Raw genomic sequence first — 22,642 nt, 5'->3', positions numbered from 1 at the left:
TCTACGATAGTTATAAAATTTGCTAAATAGTTATTAGCAAATTTATGGTAGGAAAAAACTAACTATGTCGTCCTCCTTTCAAATATCCTAAACACTAGCTCTCTCTTCATGTTGATATTATGGTCTGTTTGTGTCTTGGACGTTTGAATATACAAAGACAATGTGAAAGAAATTCTTGAGTCATCAGTTTTGAGTAAATCATGTCTTTACTGCATGAATGGATTTTTGCATGGAGGAGAGACACTGTCACCAAGGATGGTCTAAAATGATCTCTCCCCTTCCTCCAAAAAGCTTCACCACTTATACACAAACATCAAAGTAAAACAAGAACAGACACCATACCTAATGTTTATGACCCTAGTAGATGTTATCTAATGTTTACCCTAACAGATGCCATTATGTGCAACCCTTACGTTGACCTTTCCCTATCATATAATCACCCCAGCATTCATTCACAGCTTGACTGTTAGTTGTTGTCATTACAGGAAACAAGAAGAAAACCAGTTATTTCCCACAACAAGGAAAGAGGTCATAGATATTAGATAATAATAATAGTAGGTGCAGCATCAGGACCAGTGTCGGTACTGCAGTTCTGGTCCTTCATATTCTTTCATAGCTGGCAGTGTTTGCGGTATTACTTTCCAGCACAGACCGAGAGGATGCAGTTACCATGACAACTGAGTGTGTGTGTGGGACCTGGTCTGCGATTGGCTGCCGGGGGCGAGTGGGCGGGCAGGTTGAGCGTCTGAAAGCGTCACTCAGTCTCAGATCAGAACAGAGAGACGCTGCTCTCCTCACTGCTCTCTCCATCATCCTCCCATCTTCTTCTTCCTCCTCCTCCTCTTCCTCCTCTTCCTCCATCCAGACCTACATCTCTTACCTCTCTTCATCTACTTTCCTCCTCTTCTTTCTCTCCCCTCTCTTCCTCTCTCTCTCTCTGTCTTCTCTCGTCCACCTTGTAGACACAGACTGACGAGTCCAACTCTTGGCCTTCCTCATCACCACCACCATCGTCATCCTCAGAGGAACACGGACAGGGAGTCCTCTGACCCTCGCCCTGCCGGGTCACCATGGCAACGGTCATCTGCACTCGTTTCACCGAAGAGTATCAGCTGTATGAGGAGCTGGGCAAGTGAGTATCGTCATCATCATCATCATCATCATCACTGTAAAGTACCTGTGTCCTCTTCACTTTGAGTTTTTATTTACAATTTTGTTTGTATTTATTTGAGCCACCTGTGTCGTATATGTATCGTAGTATTTGTAATATATTTATTCACAATATATGACGTACATTTTGGATAATATTTGTGTACATTTTTCCTCTTATCATAATGAATGTCATACTTATTTACTTAAGTTCAGTATTTCAAATATGCAGTATATCCTGTATTACATGTTTTAAATCTATGATTTTATATGACTCTCCCCCCATATATTTGACACTTAATAGTTAAATAAGAAATGCTTTAAAATGTTATACTGATTTAGAGTAACGATTGTGTTGATGATCAGCTGATAAAAGGATGACTGAAGACCTTCTTGACCCCATCCCACTCACCACCTACACACACACACACACACACACACACACACAGAGACACACGCACACAATGCCAGGTCCATCTTACATAATGTGATGGTGGGAGGCAGAGCAGCAGCTTTCATAAGAAACAGACTCGGAGAGAATCTCCAAAGAAACAATTACAGTATTAATATTGATCAGCTGATCTTCTGATGTGTGGGCCCACATTCACAGACAAGGACACTGACAGAAAGCTCAGTTGTGTTAGCAGTAGTTGAAGCAGTTTTAGTTGGAATTTCAGCAGTAGCTGCTTGAGTGAAAGATATAGGAACTGAATATTAACAATTTTAGCAGTAGCAATCCTCATAGTAACAATAGTGTCAATGTTAGCAGTAGTAGCAATCTTTACAGTAGCAGTAGTGTTAACATTAGAGGTGTTAGCAGCGGTAGCAATCTTTGCCATAACAGTAGTTGTAGCAGTATTTGCAGTACCAGCATTATTAATGTTAGCCGTGTTAGCGGTAGTAGCAATCTTTTTAGTAAAATTTGTATAAATATGAGTCGTGTTAGCAGCGGTAGCAATCTTTGCCATAACAGTAGTATTAATGTCAGCCGTGTTAGCAGTGGTAGCAATATTTCCAGTAACAAATGTTAGCAGTAGTAGTCATATTTATCTCAGTAGCAATACTATTAACATTAGCAGTGTTAGCAGTAGTAGTCATGTTTGTCGCAGTAGTAGTAGTAAGCAGTGTTAGCTGTAGTTGTCACAATAGTATTAACATTAGCAGTGTTAGCAGTAGTAGTCATGTTTGTCGCAGTAGTATTACCATTAGCAGTGTTAGCAGTAGTGGTCATGTTTATTGCAGTAGTATAAGCATTAGCAGTGTTAGCAGTAGTAGTCATGTTTCTCACGCAGTGAGTAACATTAGCAGTGTTAGCAGTAGTCGTCATGTTATCACAGTAGTATTAACATTAGCAGTGTTACAAGCAGTAGTATCCATGTTTTATGCGCGGTAGTATTAACGTAGCTGTGGCTGGCAGTAGTAATCATGTTTATCACAGTAGTATTAACATTAGCAGTGTTAGCAGTAGTAGTCATGTTTATCGCAGTAGTATTAACATTAGCAGTAGTAGTCATGTTTATTGCAGTAGTATTAACATTAGCAGTGTTAGCAGTAGTAGTCATATGTATTTCAGTGAGAGTGTAGTAACTTGGTTCCTCCCTCTGTGTTTTCAGGGGAGCGTTTTCAGTGGTGCGGCGATGTGTGAAGGTGCTGTCAGGTCAGGAGTACGCCGCCAAGATCATCAACACCAAGAAACTGTCTGCCAGAGGTGAGGACCTGAAGGAAGACTGGGGAGCATGCTCGTGCTCTGTGGTGACTGACAGGTTGTCTTCATCACTCTGGGGACAGACCACTTCACTCTGGACTCAGATCAACATTTTCTTAGCTAATGCTATGTAAACAATGTCAGCCAGTGTTGGACCTTTTCCGAATTCCTACTACAAATGGGACGTACACACCATAAGGACCCTGCACTCACATAATCTCTATAATAATCTCTAACCTTAACCCAGTTGTAGCCCTAAAACCAGGTCTTAACAGACAGTTAGTAGTAGGAACGTTGGTTCTCGGAACGTGAGGACAACAAACAACACACACACACACACACACACACACACTGACTTGGGAATTGTTTTTCTCTATTTCTGTTGATTTATTGTTTTTTCTTTCCAGAACACTATTCTGGTTTTGAGATTTCCTACGGTTGCTTAGCAACACCCTGTAAAGTTAACAAAATCATATGTGTGTGTGTGTGTGTGTGCAGAAAAAGCGTCCCTCAGCTACACATGATGTCATAAATATTTACATTTATAATATGTGTTTGCATATTATTATTATTATTATTATTATTAATAATAATAATAATAATAATAATAATAATAATAATAATAATAGTAATGATAATGATGATAATAATAATAATAATAATAATGATAATGATAATGATAATAATGCAGTAATTGTCATCAAGGTTTAAACGTCAACGAGGACGATGTGGACATTGTGGTTCAGTCATTGTCTCTGAACCACACCTGAGCCTTGTGTCAAGTCATGCCAGCGCCTCCTACAGGCTGCACTCAGTACAACCACAACATGGAAGACAAGCCTTGTTCATTTGTCCTGTAATTTGACACTTGATTTCTGTCTCTGCTCTGTCTCCAGAGCCAGCAGCAAGACATTTGTGAGAGACGCAGCTCTTTCATTCACTTCACTGGACGGTGCCTTTTGTTCCCTTCGTCGTCTGTGTGTGTGTGTATATGTTCTCTCAGCGGGGGGCATTTTGTGGTCCTGCTGCTCAGTTGGACCGCGTCCCCTCTGTTGGCCGTCGTCTCCCTGTCGTCCACCACATTGGTCTCAGATCAGTGTGTGCGTCTCTGCTGGAACCGAGAGGGAGTGCTGATCCGTGCGTGTTAGATCTTCGTCCTCGGCAATGAATGTACTAATTAGCTGATTTTGGCTCGACTACAATGCTGTCGTCAAGTAAGTACGTCCTCTAGAGGGCAGCACCGAGGCAGACATGACGGAGATCAGGATAACGAGCCTCTAAAGAAAGGCGCGACTGTATCGCGAAGCCATTGTTACACTCCCAAATTCTTGGCTACACTGCCCCCAGTGGTTTTCATAAATACTGCTCTGTGTAGTTCTTATCGGTCATTTTTCATTAAAACTCATGTCTCCCTTGAACTATTGTTAAAACTGCCCCCCACTGTTTTCCAGTGGTACTGCTTCATTATATCAGTGATCTTCTCCTTAAGACCGACACAAATATGGACGTTCTTCTGCTGCCTTTCTTCTTCTTCAGGCTGTACACCAAGAAGTGCAATGCTGCCCCCCACAGGAAACAAAATGTATTTCCTCTTTCCAAAGTTCTAGTTCTTCTTCCTCTTCCTCCTGAAAATGAATGGGCAGGTTGTACAACAAGAGGTGCAACACAGGGACACGTGTGTGTGTGGATGACGTATCAATACCGATCATTTGATATAATATATCAATAACCGATCGCTCTGTGTGTTGTCAGATCATCAAAAGTTGGACCGTGAAGCTCGGATCTGTCGTTTACTGAAACACCCCAACATTGGTGAGTAATGCTACGTACTTGTACTGCATCTGCTACTGCCACTTCTGCTAGTTCTAGTTCGGCTCGGCTCTACTCCGTTTTTTTTTTTTGCTTTTTCATCAGTGATAGTACCTGGTACCTGGTGTGTTTTTTTTGTTTGTTTTTTTAAGTATCTGCAGATTAATCAGAGAAGAGTCATGAGCGGTAATCTCCAACATTCAGCAAATGGAAATGTCTAAAATCTCCATATTTAACGACCACGTTCAGTGGTATTTCCGTTCAGTGCTCCAGTCATGCAGGAAGTACCGAACGATTCTGTGAACAAATCTTTTTTTAATCGACTGATTCTAATGATTCAGTTACACCCAGAACAACTGCTTTACAAGTCACGAGTGTGTGTGTTTTTGCGCCACGTAGAAAAACCACGTCACGGCCCCGCCCATGTTGACGAGGAGCTATGATGTCATGGAAAATGATACAAAACCGAGTAGAGCCGTGCTGTGCCATGCTGAGTCGTGCTGAAACTGTATCGTGGAAAAGTGCCATAACATAAGTGCTAGGAATACTGCTAACTCTTACTGTTACTACTAACTTAGTAACCACCACAACTACTACTTTTATCACTGATGGAGATGATGATGATGATGGTGATGGTGATGATGATAAAGATGACAATTAAGTCAGGTGTTCACACATGGAGCCTGTCGACCAATCAGTGCGCAGCTGCTGCTGCTGCTGGACTGTGTGGGCAGGTGATGCTCTACAGATACTGAGGAGTGTTATGTAACTCTGGTGTGTATCTGTGCGTGTGTATGTGTGTGTGCGCAAGTGTTGCTAGGCAACAGTGTCCTTAGGTGAAGGCAACAAACCCTCGCTCCCTCCTACACACACACACACACACACACACACACACTTGTACCTGTGTGGAAGCTCTCAGAAAGAAATAATCTGTTTTTTTTCCTCTCGAAATACTCCCACACAGTTCACCAGTGGGAGTTGATTTGTGTGTGTGTGTGAGAGAGAGTGTGTGTGTGTCTTATTATTCAGTTTAAACAGACGCCTTCGGTAAAAGTCCTGAACCGTACTTTTACTGCAGTGTATTGCAGTAAAAGTAGGACGACTATACCACTGTAAACGTACTATGACCACATCACAGTTAAAGTACTATGACTACGCCATAGTCAAAGTACCACATCATTGCCACAGTAAAAGTACTTTGTAAATATACTCAAAAGTACTATGACTATGACGCAGTTAATGTACTATGACGCAGTTAAGGTACTATGACCCAGTTAAAGTACTATGACTATGATGCAGTTAAAGTACTATGACTATGGCACAGTTAAAGTACTATGACTATGGCACAGTTAAAGTGCTATGACTATGGCACAGTTAAAGTACTATGACTATGTTAAAGTACTATGACTATGATGCAGTTAAAGTACTATGACTATGACACAGTTAAAGTACATTGACTATGACACAGTTTAAGTACTATGACTATGACACAGTAAAAGTACATTGACTATGACACAGTTAAAGTACTATGACTATGACACAGTTAAAGTACTATGACCATGGCACAATAAGAGAACTATCAAAGTAAAAGTAGGGTTAGCCTAGCCTAGCCTAGCTTAGCCTCCGTTGTTAGCATTAATTCACCAGCTAGCACTGTGCCACTGTTTCCACTTGTTTAAATAAAGTTTTCTTCATTTCTTTCAGTTCGGCTTCATGACAGCATCTCAGAGGAGGCTCATCATTACCTCATCTTTGACCTGTGAGTCCTGTGATGTCATGTGATGATGTCACAGGTGTCATGAAGTTGGTCGTGTTTTTGTTTTTTTTCCCTTTACGTCATTATTATTTACTTTTACGTGTTATTTTGTTCGTTACTTCTCCGTCACGTGACTTCCACGTAGGTTTTGTGGCGTTTATGTGTTGCAGTTTTGTGTCGTTTACGACGTGTGGTGCACACACGTGATGCGTCTAAGTGATGTCGTTTCCTGCCTCAGGGTTACAGGTGGCGAGCTGTTTGAAGACATCGTAGCCAGAGAGTATTACAGTGAAGCTGACGCCAGGTAGGAACCTCAAAACATGTGCATGTGACACTTCACACGCAACCCCTGACACATGACCTCTGACCTCCGCGTGTCTCCCAACAGTCACTGCATCCAGCAGATTTTGGAGGCGGTGCTTCACTGTCACCAGATGGGCGTCGTCCACAGAGACCTAAAGGTGACGTTTACATTTCTGCCGCTCGCATCGTCACTGACCGTTGCATTGCTAACATATGTCTTATTCAAACCAATGGGCGGTGTTAGCATGTTAGCATGTGTTTGTGTTTGTGTGCAGCCGGAGAACCTGCTGCTGGCCTCCAAGTCTAAAGGGGCGGCGGTAAAACTGGCCGACTTTGGCCTCGCCATCGAGGTGGAGGGAGACCAGCAGGCCTGGTTTGGTGAGAACATATATTTACTAACTTTGTAGTACTACTGTGGTGTTACTACTGCAGTAGTAGTAATGTGTGTATGTGCGTTTACAGGCTTTGCGGGGACTCCAGGTTATCTGTCTCCTGAGGTTTTAAGGAAGGACCCGTATGGCAAAGCAGTCGACCTCTGGGCCTGTGGTCAGACTCTACCCTCTCTACTGTCACTGTGTCTCTACTGTGTCCATCGTCTTTTGTCTTTACTTTATCTGCAGTTTCTACTGTGTCTATGTTACCTCGAGTTTCCTCTGTCTTTATTTTACTTAAAGCTTCAACTATCTCTACTGTCCCCATTTCGGCTGTCTGTTTGGTTTCTACTGTTTGTACTGTCTCTACCTTCTCCGCCGTCTCCAATGCTGTCTCCTTCTTCTTCTCCTCTTCCTCCGTTCTTGTGTCCTCGCTTCCTCTTCTCTCAGGTGTGATTCTCTACATCCTGTTGGTCGGTTATCCTCCATTCTGGGACGAAGATCAACACCGGCTCTACCAGCAGATCAAAGCTGGAGCGTATGACGTAGGTCACATGACTCCTCAAAAACACCACCATATTCACAGTTACTCTCCCCATCTGTTGGTTCCATCATCCTCATGCTGCATGTCCTTGCCCCCTAGTTTCCTTCCCCCGAGTGGGACACGGTGACTCCTGAAGCCAAAGATCTCATAAACAAGATGTTGACCATCAATCCAGCCAAACGGATCACAGCGGCCGAGGCACTCAAACATCCGTGGATCTCTGTGAGCGCTCGTTTTTGTGATCACAGTAACTCATATTCACCCTGACGATGATGATGTTGATGATGACGACAATGTGTCCTCTTCTTCCCAGCATCGCTCCACAGTGGCGTCTTGTATGCACAGACAGGAAACAGTCGAGTGTCTGAAGAAGTTCAATGCCAGGAGGAAACTCAAGGTAGGCCAGAGGGGGTCAGAGTTCAGATTACTTACTTACTTTTTTTGGGTCTGTCAAAAGCTGTGTTTCCACCAAAGTGGAACGGTTCGGTTTGGTACAGTCTTTGGGTCCGCTTAACCGGACCCTGGGTCGTGGGGACAGCAGCTTCAGCAGCAAAGCCCAGACACTTCTCTCGCCCGCTGCTCCCACCAGCTCTTCTGAGACACTCCCAGGCCAGCTGAGAGACATAATCCCTCCGGCATGTTCTGGTTCTGCCCCGAGGGCCTCTTACCAGAGGAACGGGCCTGGAACTCACCTTCTGAGGGAGGCGGCCGGAAGGCATCCCCACCAGCCGAACCACCTCAACTGACTCCTCTTGACGTGGAGGAGCAGCAACTCTTCTCTGTCTCTGAGGCTGAGCCTGTATCCACACATACAGTCGATTGACCAGTACGTTTTTTTTTTTGCGTTTCCATTCCAACCAGAATGACCAGGCTCAACCCTTCAATTCTTTGGCATCCCAGAGCAAAAATGGTACGGTATGGGTGGAGCTAGACCCGCCTCCACCCCCGCTAATAAGCTGATTGGGTGCCAAATTTGGCTCCCTTGTGACCTGTGTTTCTTCAACCCCTGCAGTCTCATACAAAGCTTGACATCTTGTTGAGACAAACTAGCCACAAACGGAGCAGAAACAAGAAGCTCACCCCCTCGGCCTCCCAAGTGAAGGTACTGTTGTCAATCGTAATGCAAGCCTGGTCCAGGACTTTACCGATCCAAACTGTACCGTACTGCACCAAACCAAACTGTACCATGATGGAAACACGGCAAAAGTTCACCGCAACAATAATGTTTTTGAAGCTTGATTAACATTTGTTCTGGGATCAAAAACCACTAAAAACGACTTCCTTCCTTCTTTCTTTCCTTCCTTCCTTCCTTCCTTTAGGGAGCCATTTTGACCACGATGTTGGCCACCAGAAACTTCTCCGGTAAGTTTCACCACCGTGTCTTCTCTGTGCCTCTAATGTCAGATTCTCACACTTCAGCACATGGACAGAATGCTCACATCCTATTGGTTGTCACACGGTCACGTGGCCTGTTCTGGCGTTGACCTTTAACCTGCAGGTAGCTGAGGGTTAAAGACAGTGGCTAACAGTGGATTCACCAATGACAATTAACAGGTTAACACTGTCGTTTTCTGTGTGTGTGCTTCAGCTGTTCGGGATACCATGCAGCTATAGATAGCAGGGAAACCACCCGTGTGCAGGCTGTGTCCACACTGACAAGTTAAACCTGTTTGTGCAGAAACACCAGTCAGGATTTGATTATTTATTGATTATTTACAATAGTTTAAAAGAAACAACACAAAAGTCACAAACTATCAACTATTCAAACAAAAACATCTACTCACCAAGAAATGGTAAATTCCCAAAGTCTGGGTCGAGACCCACAGATGGGTCACGGGAACTCACTTTTTTAAAGATGGAAACTATCATGACCCAAATCACCACATTGTTTCAAGAGATGTTTGACAACGATGTTTTGATGTTTGACGACTTTTTACACATAAATTCTCACTAAAACTTTGACTCAAACCAAGTTGATTGTGGTGAATTTTTATTTAGCTTCTATGAACCGTAATTATTTTGGTTCCGATCATCGCCATCGTGCCCTCATGCCACTTGTGGGTGATGTTTGTCCCTCCCTTGTTGCCGTAAAGACTCGGCGTATCACATGTGTCTCTTCAGTGTGGACAGGAGCTCAGGAATGTGACAGAGCTGCTGCTAAACCTAAATTTATCCTCAGCTCTCAGAGCGAGCTGCCCCCGCCCGCCTGTCTCTCCTCCCACAGACAGACAGAGACACATGTCATGTCCTCTCCTCTGTCAACTTCTGATGTGGAAGTTTTGATTTTCTTTTGGACTTGTGTTGTCTTTTATTCTGAAGTAATTCCTGCTCGGTCAGGTTGTCAGCACGATGCCGACACTCCTCTTCTCTGCTTTTGTTCCTTTCTTTCTGACTCTGCTGCTTCTCTCTTTCTTTCTTCTCGTCCCTCGTTCAGGAGGAAAGAGTGGCAGCAACAAGAAGAACGACGGAGTCAAGGTGGGAATTTCATCAACCAATGTTTTCAATTATATTATCATTATTGATGATGGTGAAGATTTATTTTGTTTTTGCTGCTGTAGGAATCATCTGAGAGCACAAACACAACTATTGAGGATGAAGACACCAGAGGTAAACGTGCACACACACACACACACACACACATACCCACGCACACACACATACAGCTAATATGAACCTGTCTGTGTCTCTGTCTCTCAGTGAGGAAACAGGACATCATCAAAGTCACTGAGCAGCTCATCGAGGCAATCAGCAATGGAGATTTTGAGAGCTACACGTATGTAAAACTTTTAAGGTTTTCCCTCAGTGACCGCAATATCACTCTTATTGTGTTGTGAAGTGTTACAACTAGGCTCTTATTTAAATTAGAGAGAGAGACCAGGAGCAGATACACAACAACTGTATCAAGTTACAAGTTTATACAGTCAATGATATCGACTTTTAATTATAGCACAATAATAATGATGATGATATGTATGATATGGGTAGCCTCAAAAACTGGATCTGGATCCTGCAACCTGCAAGATGAGAATACAGAGAGAGGGAGAGGGAAGGAAGGAAAGACACAAACTAGGGGGAGAAAGAGACAAGGTTAATGACATATAAAAAGTCATAATCATATCCTGAGTGTGAGAGAGTGAATGTGTGTGCACCACAGGAAAATCCCCCAGCAGTCTAGGTCTATAGCAGCATAACTAAGAGATGGTCCAGGTTTGCCTGAACCAGCTCTAACTATAAGCTTTATCAAAAATGAAAGTTTTAAGTCTAACTTTAAATACAGAGAAGTGGTCTGTTAGTGTGATAGGGTAAGTCTAGGTCTTTCATGTATGAAGTGCTTTGTACCTGAGGAGGAGGACTTTAAATTGAATTCTAAACTGTACAGGGAGTCAGTGTAGAGAAGCTAACACTGGAGTTATATGGTCTCTCTTTCTAGTTCCTGTCAGAGCTTGTGCTGCAGCATTTTGAATTAACTGAAGGGTTCTAACAGACTTGTTGGAACATCCTGATAATAAGGAGTAACAGTAATCTAATCTAGATGTAACAAAAGCATGAACTAGTTTTTCAGCATCCTGTAAAGACAGAATGTTTCTAATTTTCATAATGTTCCACAGGTGGAAGAAGGCTGTTCTGGAAATTAGTTTTATGTGTGAATCAAATGACTTTTCCTGGTCAAAAGTAACTCCAAAGTTCCTCACAGTGGAACTGGAAGCCATGGTGATGTCATCTAAAGTGACAATGTGATCAGAAAGTTTTTCTCTGAGGTGTTTAGGGCCGAGTATAATGACCTCAGTTTTTTCTGAGTTTAAAAGTAAAAAGTTACAGGTCATCCAGGATTTAATGTCTCTGAGACATTCCTGGAGTTGAACAACTTGATTTATTTCATCCTGCCTCATTGATAAATATAGCTGTGTGTCATCTGCATAACAATGAAAGTGTATGTTGTGCTTCCTGATAATGTTCCCTAGAGGAAGCGTATATAAGGTAAAAAGTATAAGCCCTAGCACTGAGCCTTGTGGAACTCCACAATTAACTTTTGTTTGTAGTGAGGCTTTATCATTAACATGAACAAACTGGAATCTATCAGATAGGTATGATTTAAACCAGCAGAGGGCAGCACCTGTGATCTGCTTCAATCTCTAGCCAAGAGAAGATCGTTACTAACTTTAAATAGTGCTGTTTCTGTGCTATGGTTTAATCTAAAACCTGACTGAAAATCTTCAAACAGGCCATTAATGCGCAAATACTCACATCATTGATTAGCAACTGCCTTTTCTAAGATTTTAGAAACAAAGGGAAGATTAGATATAAGATTAGCGAAAATATCTGTGTCAAGGGTCACTTTTTTGAGAAAGTTTCCTGTCAAAGATTACAGTTAGGCTTTTATTTTGAAAGTCTTCCTCAGTGATCATAAGAACACTCTTATTGTGAAAGTTTCTTGCCAGAGAGCATATCCGACTTTTATTGTGAAACTACTTTCTCATGAGCAAACTATCTTTTAAAGTGAAAAAACCCCCACAAACCTCTTCATTGTCTATCACAACAAGGCTCTTATTATAAAAGTCGTCCTCTGTCTCTGACTCTTAATGTGAAAGTCGTCCTCTGTCTCTGACTCTTAATGTGAAAGTCTTGTCACTGACCGCCTCTCTGTGTCCTCAGTAAGATGTGCGATCCTGCCGTCACGGCGTTTGAACCGGAGGCGTTGGGGAATCTGGTCGAAGGCCTCGATTTTCACCGCTTTTACTTTGAAAACTGTGAGTTAAAACCCCACACAAACACACACACTCGTTAACGGCGTTAAAGTGCCAGGTGTGTCACCAGGTAACCGTTTCTGTGTGTGTGTCAGTGTGGTCTAAGAACAGTAAACCCGTCCACACCACCATCTTGAACCCACACATCCACCTGGTGGGCGACGAGGCCGCCTGCATCGCGTACATCAGGGTAACGCAGTACATCGACACCAACGGCACGCCTCGCACCGCCCAATCAGAGGAGACCAGGGTGTGGCACCGCCGTGACGGGAAGTGGCAGATCGTACACTTCCACCGTTCAGGCTCCGCCTCCACGCTCAGCAAGTAAGAGCCCGGGGTCGCACTGCCCAGCGAGCCCTGTCGTGCGTTTGTCACGTAACAATGTACAAACTCATGTTTCCATTTTTCTTCCTCAGCTAACTACAGGAGTGGGCGGGTCTTAGGGGGGCCACGTTGCCTTGACAACACATTGATTGACAGCAGGCCAGGTGGAACTTTGTCTGAGAGGTTTGACAAAAGGCAAATGAAGGAGGAGGAGGAGATGAGGGGCGGAGCCACAGAGCCTTTTGATCCAGCAGTGAAATGCACAATCAATCAATCAATCAATCAATGTGTGGAAATCTCAAATCTTCACCACAATTCCTGCTGCGATGACACATAGTTAGTTAACTGTAACATCATTACTATTTCTGTGTTTATTATTAATTAACTACTTTTTTTATTAGTTAAATACTAGTTACTTCTTAGTTGTTGTTATTAATTAACGACTAGTTATTTATAACATTCATTCCTATTTATTTATTAGTTAATCATTAGTCACTCATTAGTTTATTTGTTAATTACTAGTTATTTATTAGTTATTTATTGTTTGTAATTAGTTAGTTACTATTTAGTTATTAGTTAATTACTTCTTTATGAGTTAAATATTAGTTACTTCTAGTTTGTAATTAGTTATTTATTAGTTAATTATTTGTTTATTGTTAGTTAATTACTATGAATTTATTAGGTAATCATTAGTCACTTATTAGTTTGTTGTAAGTTACTTATTAGTTCATTTCTATTCATTTATTAGTTAGTTATCAGTTACTTATTTCTCAAATATTGTTTCTGTTTAGTAAAAAGTTAATTGTTGTCACTTATTAGTTTATTAGTAGTAATTGAGGTTAGTTAACGGATAAATCAATTAGTTAAGGGACCATTTATTTTCAGTATAAGTGGAATATTAGTTGGAGATGCGAGATTTCCACCTGAATTTAAAATATATATTAATAATAATCAATGAAATCCAATAACAAGCAAACCGTTGCCATGGTTACCACTTACGACTGAGGCCCATTATCTCAAAAAAAAAAACGTGACATGTTTACGAATTTAAAGTCAAGTTCGAAACAACTCACATCCATTTTTTTTAAATTTCAAGATGAAATTGTGTTTGTCGTTAGTTTATGACGTAAGGACGTTGCTGGCTGAAACGTGAGGAGAAACCAGAGCAGCACGGGCACCGTACGATTTATTTTACGTGAAAAATATGTCGCAATCGTACGAGCAGCTGAAGACGCGACAGCGCTCATCTCTCTGCTTCCATCAGGGCTGGAGAGCTCCAGACGCTTCCATCGCTCTCCGCCCTGCGATCTTCCATGAACAGCCACACCTCCACGCAGATTAGCCCCGCCCACCTGGCCCCACCCCCCCGCCAGGTGTAATAACGAGGACGACCGTGACCAGGTACCTTAACAAGAATCTCCCGCAGAAGAATACTTGAATCTGTTGTTTTTTAGGGAGGAGGAGCCAAGGACAAAGGAAAGGAGATAAGGAAATGTGCAAAAAAAACGCAACAAAACACATTCAATTATATTGAAATAAATTTTAATAATTTTAGTGATTGTGTGAAAAGAATGTGACTTTATGAACCAGCCCCAAACAGCCAATCAGATTTACGGACGCGAACACCTGTCATCTGTTGCCGGGGAGAAAAGGTCTGTCCGTACGGAGTCCCAGAGTCAGAAATGACTGACAAATCAAGCGTTTTAATGAAATGGTGAACAAATAGCACGATTGTTTTTGACATTTTTCCGAATCACAAAATTTGAAACAAATTATTACAGTTGACAAAAGTTTAAAAAAACAAAAGAATAAAAAGTCCAGTGTGTAGAATTTTGAGGAATCAATCAACAAATATCTAGTCTTATATTATATTATTCTTATGCTTTCTGTAAATTTATGGGCACACGATTTGTACTGGAAACCCGATTTAAATTTAAATGAATATGTAACTAATTGTGCACTTCCTTTCACACTGGCTTTCAGAATAAGAGCTTACTACTACTATATATATATATATATATATATATATATATATATATATATATATATATATATATATATATATATGTATATATATACATAGATATATATACTTTCCGTTTAAACCTTTTGCCATAATGCATGGTAATAAAAGTAGATATTCTCCTAGAAATAAAATATAAATGAAATAAAGGTTTTTATGTTATCTTTCATTTTAGTCGTCATTCCACAACTGTCGTAAAACAGGTGGGTGTCGCCGCATACGATATTACCATGATTTTGCAAAATTACTTATTTACGAAAATCACATATTGTGATATACTTTTTTTTTTAAATGCTTATCCACAAAATGTTCAATGTTTATTTGGAACATCAGTCAAAATATATGTACTTTTTCTCTAGTAACAGGAAGTAGCCCAAATGTGCTTTTATGATTCAGGAATAACATGATTTTTTTTAACTTAATAAAATAAGCATAATTTCTGGGAAAATCAAACGTATTTTAAGAAAAAAAGAAAATAATATACTACAGCTTCTACTGTACTGTAACCAGGGCTTTGCAGGTTTACAAGCCTTGCTTCCTTGATCAAGAAAATCAAAATAAATTGCAGAATATCTGGGACTCCGTAGGCAGGCAGTGCGAAAGCTCATATCTCTGTTTGGATTCTTCTCGGAGCTTTAAACGACATAAACGACTGATTTCGCGTTAAAACACTTTTTAACGGTTTTGTGTTTGGCGGTGTCAGGGCTGAGATCTGAGGTTCAGTGGTGACGGCGGTTGTTTTAGTTTTTGAACGGGGGTTCTGTACAGAGCTTGTATTTCTTCCTCTTCAGTGACGGTGTTTACTCTGTACAGAACATCGTGATTTTGCTGCATGCCCGACTTGAATTTGTGTTTTTTCGTGTTATCCCGGGCCTCGGCCTCTGCCGTGTTCTGCTGCTCGTGGCCGGCGGTCGGTTTCTTCCCGCACTAACTTGGACTTGTCGGCGTTGTTAGCAGTGGCGTCTGCTTGCTGCGAGCTAACAGAACACAGGCGGCGATGACTTTGATATTCTGCATCTTGGCACCCGTCGTGTTTGTTGCCGAGGCTTTAAGCATCTTTTTACTGTTGGGAGAATGTAGAACTTTGTACAATCAGATTCCTACTATGATGATGATATTATTAAATATTATTAATATTCATATTATTATTATTCTCAGTATTTCCCGTTTGTATATTTAAAGGCTTTTTAATGTTTCGGATCAGACTTCCAGTGCTGGCGTTGTGTGACTCACTTGTACAGAGCACAGTGTGTAATGTTTTTGTTGGAATGAAATGCATCAAAAAGGGGTGACAAGCGTTTCCTTAGCAAACGCTGAATGTGTTTACCGTTAATTTTACTTGACGTCTCGGTGCCATTCGGGGTTTACCCGACTCGGGGGTTTGATATGAAGGACTGAGGAGGAGCATGGTGCGTTCCAGTTGTAATCGTGACTCGGAATTTCTGAAGTGAGGGGTGCGCTTCCAGTTGAAGGGAACGCCCCCTTGTCCGGCGTTGTTCTCGACTGCTTTCGCCCAAGTTAAGTTTGCATCAATGATTTTTCCGACATCACTCCCAATTCTGACGTAATTGGTCCTTCGTGTAGACGCTAGGCTACAGTCCTATGCACGTCATTCTCTACGGAACCATGTTTCCACACTCGCTATTGCCACCTTTGGGTTTTGGGTCACAGGAAGACGCCGCGCAAAGCCGACGAGGCTGTGTTCACACCGTCGGTTGGACGTCTACTGCACAAATTGCGACTTTTGCAAACAATCATGCTGACTTTCTATCTCTTATGTAAACTTCTGCAGAGAAGAATCCATCGTCCTGTGTGGTTTCCAAACAACCATACAGAGCCGGACACAACTTGGCGAGTGTCACCGATAAATTCGGGATCTCCCGACGTATAAACGGTGAAACTCGACAGACAAACACTCTACAGATGTTTCCACAACAAGAGAGTGCAACCATGCTTTGGTTGACGGTGAAAAGGAATGCTACGTTACTTCTATTTAAAATACGCCGACTTGCAGCCAGTGCTTCCATCGTGTCACAAAATGTACAAAAGATCCCGTGATAGATGCGATTTGCACGAAGCGACGCAACAAATCGATTTCAGTTTGAACACCACATTACATCGGCCAAACAGATCGGACGAGGCCAATCTCCAAGTTGGTGGCCAGACAGCATCCAAAAACAGCGGCTGCCACGTCGCCATCGACATTAGCAACATTTCCCACCAAGTCGGTTTCACCGGCCGCCATTTCCATAACCTCCAGCACCAGGTGTCAGGTAGGTTTATGGCATTTGTTGTGCGACAGTTGCCAGATTACACCTGGATGCTTCCTCCTTGGTAAATTTAGTGCAAGCCCTCGTCGGGACTCCAAATGGCACCTGCAGAGTGAATGTTTTCTACGGTAGGCGAGTCTGTGTGTTCTGAAGCAGCACCTCCACTTTTGGCGCTTTTCCACGATACAGCTCTTGTACTACTCGGCTCGACTCTACGCGGTTTGGCATCGTTTCCCATTACTTAAGGACAGCCCATGGCAAGGGAAAGTGGAAAGGGAACTTGGCTTGTAACACTGGGTGGCTGGTTCAAATCCCCACCCGGCCAAAAGGGCTGGGGTACCCCTGAGCAAGGTACCCAACCCCCATTGCTCCCCGGGCTACTCAGTGTGCTCCTAACTCTAGGATGGGTCAAATGTAGAGGAATAATCTTTAATCCCTAAAGGGATTAATAAAAAATAGAATCGGTCAGAGCTGAACTGAAATACATGGTTGTGATTCGGCTAGTAAGTGCCACCTTTCACCCGATGTCAGCTGAAATTGGCACAGCACCCAATCTCGGGGATAAAGTGGTAGAAGATGGACAGATGGATACCGGAAAGCAGAAAAATCAGAGCTTTTCGGTCATATACTTGTCGTTATGGTAGCCCTCAGGACTTCCACGTAACGACTGTCCGTGGAAGACAGACGTATGTGACGTCATCTTGTCAGAACCGTAATTCCTAAATGGTGGAATAAATAACAGCCAAATATGGACAGTGAAAGTTATCTTTGAACAAAAGAACTCACTCATTGAAATTTTTTTCACAATTCGGCGGCGTAAATGTCATGATGGGCAAGAGAGGCTTAACGAGTGTTTTCAGGATTTTTAAGATTTTTTAACTGATCTACAGCTCATCACATTTTTGTATCGGCTCAGCTCGCTTGGAACCCAGGGACCAGGTATCAACTAGAGTCGTGCTAGCACTGTATCATGGAAAGGTGCCTTTTGACCTTTGACGACACTTGAACGTATCAATAATTGTTGGTGGGGACAGAGAGACACTGTCCCTTTTAAAATAAATATCTCCGATGTCACTTTTTTTATAAATATTTTGGTGTTTATGCTTGAAACTGAAGATGTTCCTTTTTGAACCAATGCTATGATGTACGTATTTCCTGTTTGTACTACGTGTTCAGCGGGCGCGGCTGCTCCATATTTATCTTTGTGAATCCAAAGCCGGGACATCCAACCCTTCAACCATCCACCTGTTTGATGGAGGGCCGGGGGTTGGACGTCTCACCTGCACGTTTACAGTCATTGTCGTGACACGGGAAACAGTGGGACACGTTTGGTTTCACCCACAGGAGGAGATCACTTGACAAAACACAAATCCTGGTTTTTAAATGCGATCATTTCAACAAGCAATCTTTAAGATAATTTTAAGATTTCCACAGTGTTGGTAAAAGGGATTAATTTCATCCTAAAAGAGTCTGGATTTTTACCTGACTGTCCTGCATGGGGCTAAAGCTAGTCTTAGCTACAGAGCCAACTGATTTTTGTGTTTTTTCGTGTTAAGTGTATTTAGATTCAATCATGTCAGTTGTCTTTTTTTTTTTTTGTATCCAGAAAACTGGAAAATGGATCAATTGTGGATTATTTTAGCCTCAAGTCTGGATTTTTGTCTCTGCTAGTAGTGTTAGCCACCAACCAAACTCAGTATTTGTTTTGTTTTTTTTAGTATTTAAACATGTCAAACGTCATTTTTGAACAATGTATTTTTTAGTTAGTGTCACAATCATTAGCAAAAAAATTGGTAAAAATTGATTAATTGTGGGTTATTTTATCCTAAAGCCTGGATTTCTGGCTCAGGCTAAAGCTAATGTTAGCTCGCAAGTAAGTGGATTTTTTTGCACACGATGTAAAAGAAAAACCTCATGTCAAGGCACCGACAAGAACTTAAACATGTCAGATTAAGATTAAGTCCTTCTTTTTTGTTTGCATCACTTTTTCCAAGACAAACCACAAACAGATTATTAACCTTTATGGATTAAAAGAACAAAAAAAGGCCTTGAAACTAATATAAATTAGTTTGAAAACACCTGAAGTTGTCTTAATTTATTTATGCTGTGAAAAATCACATTTTTGCCATTTCCGTCCCTAAAAGTAGGTCAGAGGTCACACAAACGGGGTCCTCGCTGTTTCCCGTCCCCCCAAAGGTCACGCTCTGAAAAAATCAATATCTATGATCAATAATCGGCTCCTTCACATCCACTCAGCTTTTTCTACTATGATGGATATTGTAACTGTACTGTATTAACCTGAATCTAATGCTGCATGCTCAGTGTGTAACTGTGAGTGTGTGTGTCCGAGTGTGTGTGTGAGAGAGAGTGTGTGTGTGTGTTTTTAATCCATTTTTCTTTTGTAGTTTTCTGAAGTAATTTCCTTGTTCTTTATTGTGTTCAAAGTGTTCATGTAAATAAATTTGAGGTGTTTAAACGCTGCCGTCCGATTGGTCCATTCATTCCATGGATGTATTATAAGAACTGGATAGAGCTCCGCCCCTTTGGCGCCGTTCATGAAGTATGTTTACTGAGTACTTTTTGAGTAATCCTCAGTTTAAACCCTTTACAGAGGACAAGATACAGAGGACTGGGAAATAAGATTTTTCTTCATGGATTAAAAAAATAGAACATAAAGATCTATAAAAACCTGTGTCCATGTCTCCAGGTGTCCTGTGGACACTTTTACAGGCGTCTAAATTTAACACAACTTTAAAACTTAAAACCAAAATAAGAATTTAAATAAATATAATAAACATAAAATAAGTGTTGCTCTGCAGTGCAGTCAGAATAGCATCCGCTGGAAGAGTAAGACGTGTGTGTTTGAATCAAATGATGAAGTAAAGTGTGTGAGTTCAGTAAGTAAACAGTTAAAATCTCTAAGAGAACCTGGAGAACTGTAGGCGCAGGTAGCTCGTCAACTAAAACTGTACAAATATAAAATGTCAAAAATGTCCTAGTACAGTATGTTGACACTGTCATGTAGTGATGGCAAGTCAGTCAGTCATCATCTAACCGCTTTATCCTCCACCAGAGGGTCGCGGGGGGTGCTGTGCCAATCTCAGCTACATCGGGCGATAGGCGGGGTACACCCTGGACAGTTCGCCAGTCCATCGCAGGGCCACACACAACTAGAGACAAACAACCATTCACGCTCACACTCACTCCTACGGTCAATTTAGAGTGTCCAATTTACCTAATCCCCACATTGCATGTTTTTGGACTGTGGGAGGAAGCCGGAGAACCCGGAGAGAAGCCACGCACACACGGGGAGAACATGCAAACTCCATGCAGAAAGGCCCTTGTTCCAACCGGGGCTCGAACCCGGGTCTTCTCGCTGCAAGGCGAGAGTGCTAACCACTACACCACCGTGTGACCCGAGATGGCAAGTTGTTTCCCAAAATAAATCCAAAAACACTGCCATCTGGTGGAGAGTAGTAACAATGATCACTTCCAAGGCAAAAGCCCAGACTGACACCCATCCATCCATCCATGATATAATAAAATTCATTATGCTTTAATGGAAGTGAGATGAAAAATTGCAGTTTGAATGGATTTCAATGTGACATTTTTTGCATGTAACGCCATGAATGTAACAATTATGTTAAAACTGTCCAAATATAAACTGTCAAACATGTCCAAAAAAATGCCCTTTTAACAAATGTGAATGGACATAGGGCGATTGGCGGGGGACACCCTGGACAGTTCGCCAGCCCCAGTATAATGTCGACAAAAAATTTCCAAAAATCAACTGTTAAAATGTCCTCATATGTCAACAACTGTCCAAATATACACTGTCAAAAAAGTAAAATAAAATTGTCCCAGTATAGTAGTGACAATTTCAGCTGCCATTTTTCATTTATTTGGACATGAACGTTGATTAACTACAGGTGGAGCTGCTGCTGCAAAAACACACACAGATTTAAAAACCTTTGTGTACTTTCCGTGACTTGGTACATTCCCCTCCTCCCCTCTGTGTCGATCTATTTGGAATGTTCCACTTCCTTTGTCGGAGGCGAAGATTCTTCCATTCAAGAGAAAAAAACAGGAGGACGAGGAGCAGCGGGAACACACATGTGAACAAACATGTGAACAAATATGGTAAATGCTGCTTAAAATGATCCACACATTTCTTAGATTCTCTGTTGACGCTCTGTTCACGCCTGCTGTTTACATCCGACCACAGGTGTTCAGATTACACCTGCTAATGCTAACGTGACGTCAATGCTCCACCGCAAACACACTTGTTGTCAATGCTATAGTATGTCGTAAAAAATATATATGAACTTTCCAAGTATAGTATGTCCTCAAAAACGTTTAGATATTAATTGTTCACATATGTCAAAGAATGTCCTCAACAAAAACTGTCTAGGAGCAGTGGTTTATTAGAATTTCAAAATAAAAGTGTCCGTGTTGATATGGATCAATACATAGTTGACAATAAAAAGGTTTTCATGTGTTTCCCTCACATTTCTACACTCATTTACTACAGTGAGCACATTTGAACACTTTAAAGTGGACACTGCTTTGTCTCATCATGTCCTCTGACTGAAGACCTGCAAACAGCTGCTGTTAAAGGCACAGTTCATGAGTTTTCAAGTGATTCCATTCACAGTCACCGGCTTTCGGCAGCACTGTCACTAAATACATCAGAATCCTGTTTTCAGGATTTTTAAAGTCTTTGAAACTGATCTACAGCTTTGTTTGGAGCAGGGCTGAGCTGCTGGACCAGGAGCCAGGACCAGGACCAGGAGGAGGACCAGGACCAGGAGGAGGACGACGAGGAGCAGCGGGGACAGGTGGTTGGTAGCTGCTGCTTAAAAATTATCCGCACATTTCTTAGATGTTCTGTTGACGCTCTGTTCACACCTGCTGTTAACATCTGACCTGAGGGATCCGATCACAGGTGTTCAGGTTACACCTGCTAATGCTAATGCTAATGTGACATCACTGCTCCACATGTAAACACACACACTTTTCATTTCTCTTTCTTTATTAAAAGGAACAAAGAAACCGGAAAATGTCCAACATTTGTAATAAAACAAAAAACAATTAATCGATTATTAAAGTATTTGACGTTGATTTCGTAATGGTTTAATAATGCAGTAATCGTTGCATTTCTACATGGTTTATATTTTTAAAAATAATCATCAGAGACACCATGATGCGATTTATCACCTATAAAAATACGATGTATTATTATTATTATTATTATTATTATTATTATTATTATTATTTGCGATGTACTGAGACAACAGCACTCGTGAAAGTGAGCACTTGGCACCATCTAGTGGACTGAAATGTTCATTTATTTAGTTCATTTTTAATGACGTTTATTTGTAACATCAGTTAAAAAAAAATATTACTCCGTCTCAAACTCGATATATCACTGGATTTGTTTTTCTACTAATAATTCACTCTCACATCCTGTGTGTAACCGTAGCAACCACAACAACATTAGCTGCACGTAAAGTCACACTACTGTATCGACGCAGTTTCACGTCAGACACTGGAGACGCATCGGAGACTCGTCGCATTTAAACTTGTGTTCAGTACATTTTCTGGAGCAAACCATCACTCTTTCACCTGTGATTTCATCCCCTC

At 41.6% G+C, this 22,642-nt stretch overlaps 1 protein-coding gene across 1 annotated transcript; it reads left to right on the top strand.

The window, feature by feature from the left end:
• Nucleotides 1-899: 899 nt before the first annotated feature.
• Nucleotides 900-14,702, top strand: LOC122780179 (calcium/calmodulin-dependent protein kinase type II subunit alpha). The gene is made up of 18 exons (XM_044043022.1): nt 900-1,132; nt 2,763-2,857; nt 4,607-4,666; nt 6,368-6,422; nt 6,658-6,723; nt 6,808-6,880; nt 6,998-7,100; nt 7,185-7,268; nt 7,544-7,638; nt 7,737-7,859; nt 7,951-8,034; nt 8,957-8,999; nt 10,072-10,112; nt 10,196-10,244; nt 10,335-10,410; nt 12,291-12,385; nt 12,478-12,706; nt 12,799-14,702. The coding sequence occupies exons 1-18, from the start codon at nt 1,071-1,073 to the stop codon at nt 12,800-12,802; spliced, it is 1,437 nt and encodes a 478-aa protein (XP_043898957.1). The 5' UTR covers nt 900-1,070; the 3' UTR covers nt 12,803-14,702.
• The last annotated feature ends 7,940 nt before the right edge of the window (nt 14,703-22,642 follow it).

This window comes from Solea senegalensis, linkage group LG13 (genome assembly GCF_019176455.1).
Source record: "Solea senegalensis isolate Sse05_10M linkage group LG13, IFAPA_SoseM_1, whole genome shotgun sequence".
Lineage (NCBI taxonomy): Eukaryota > Metazoa > Chordata > Actinopteri > Pleuronectiformes > Soleidae > Solea > Solea senegalensis.
Note: the sequence above shows the minus strand (reverse complement) of the source record. Positions and strands in the feature narration are given on the sequence as shown.

Excerpts from the sequence above, each read along its gene's own strand:
- LOC122780179 (XM_044043022.1), top strand. The coding sequence starts at position 1,071 with ATGGCAACGGTCATCTGCACTCGTTTCACCGAAGAGTATCAGCTGTAT. Across the intron at positions 4,667-6,367 it reads ACTGAAACACCCCAACATTG|TTCGGCTTCATGACAGCATC; the intron begins GTGAGTAATGCT and ends CATTTCTTTCAG. Across the intron at positions 7,101-7,184 it reads AGACCAGCAGGCCTGGTTTG|GCTTTGCGGGGACTCCAGGT; the intron begins GTGAGAACATAT and ends GTGCGTTTACAG.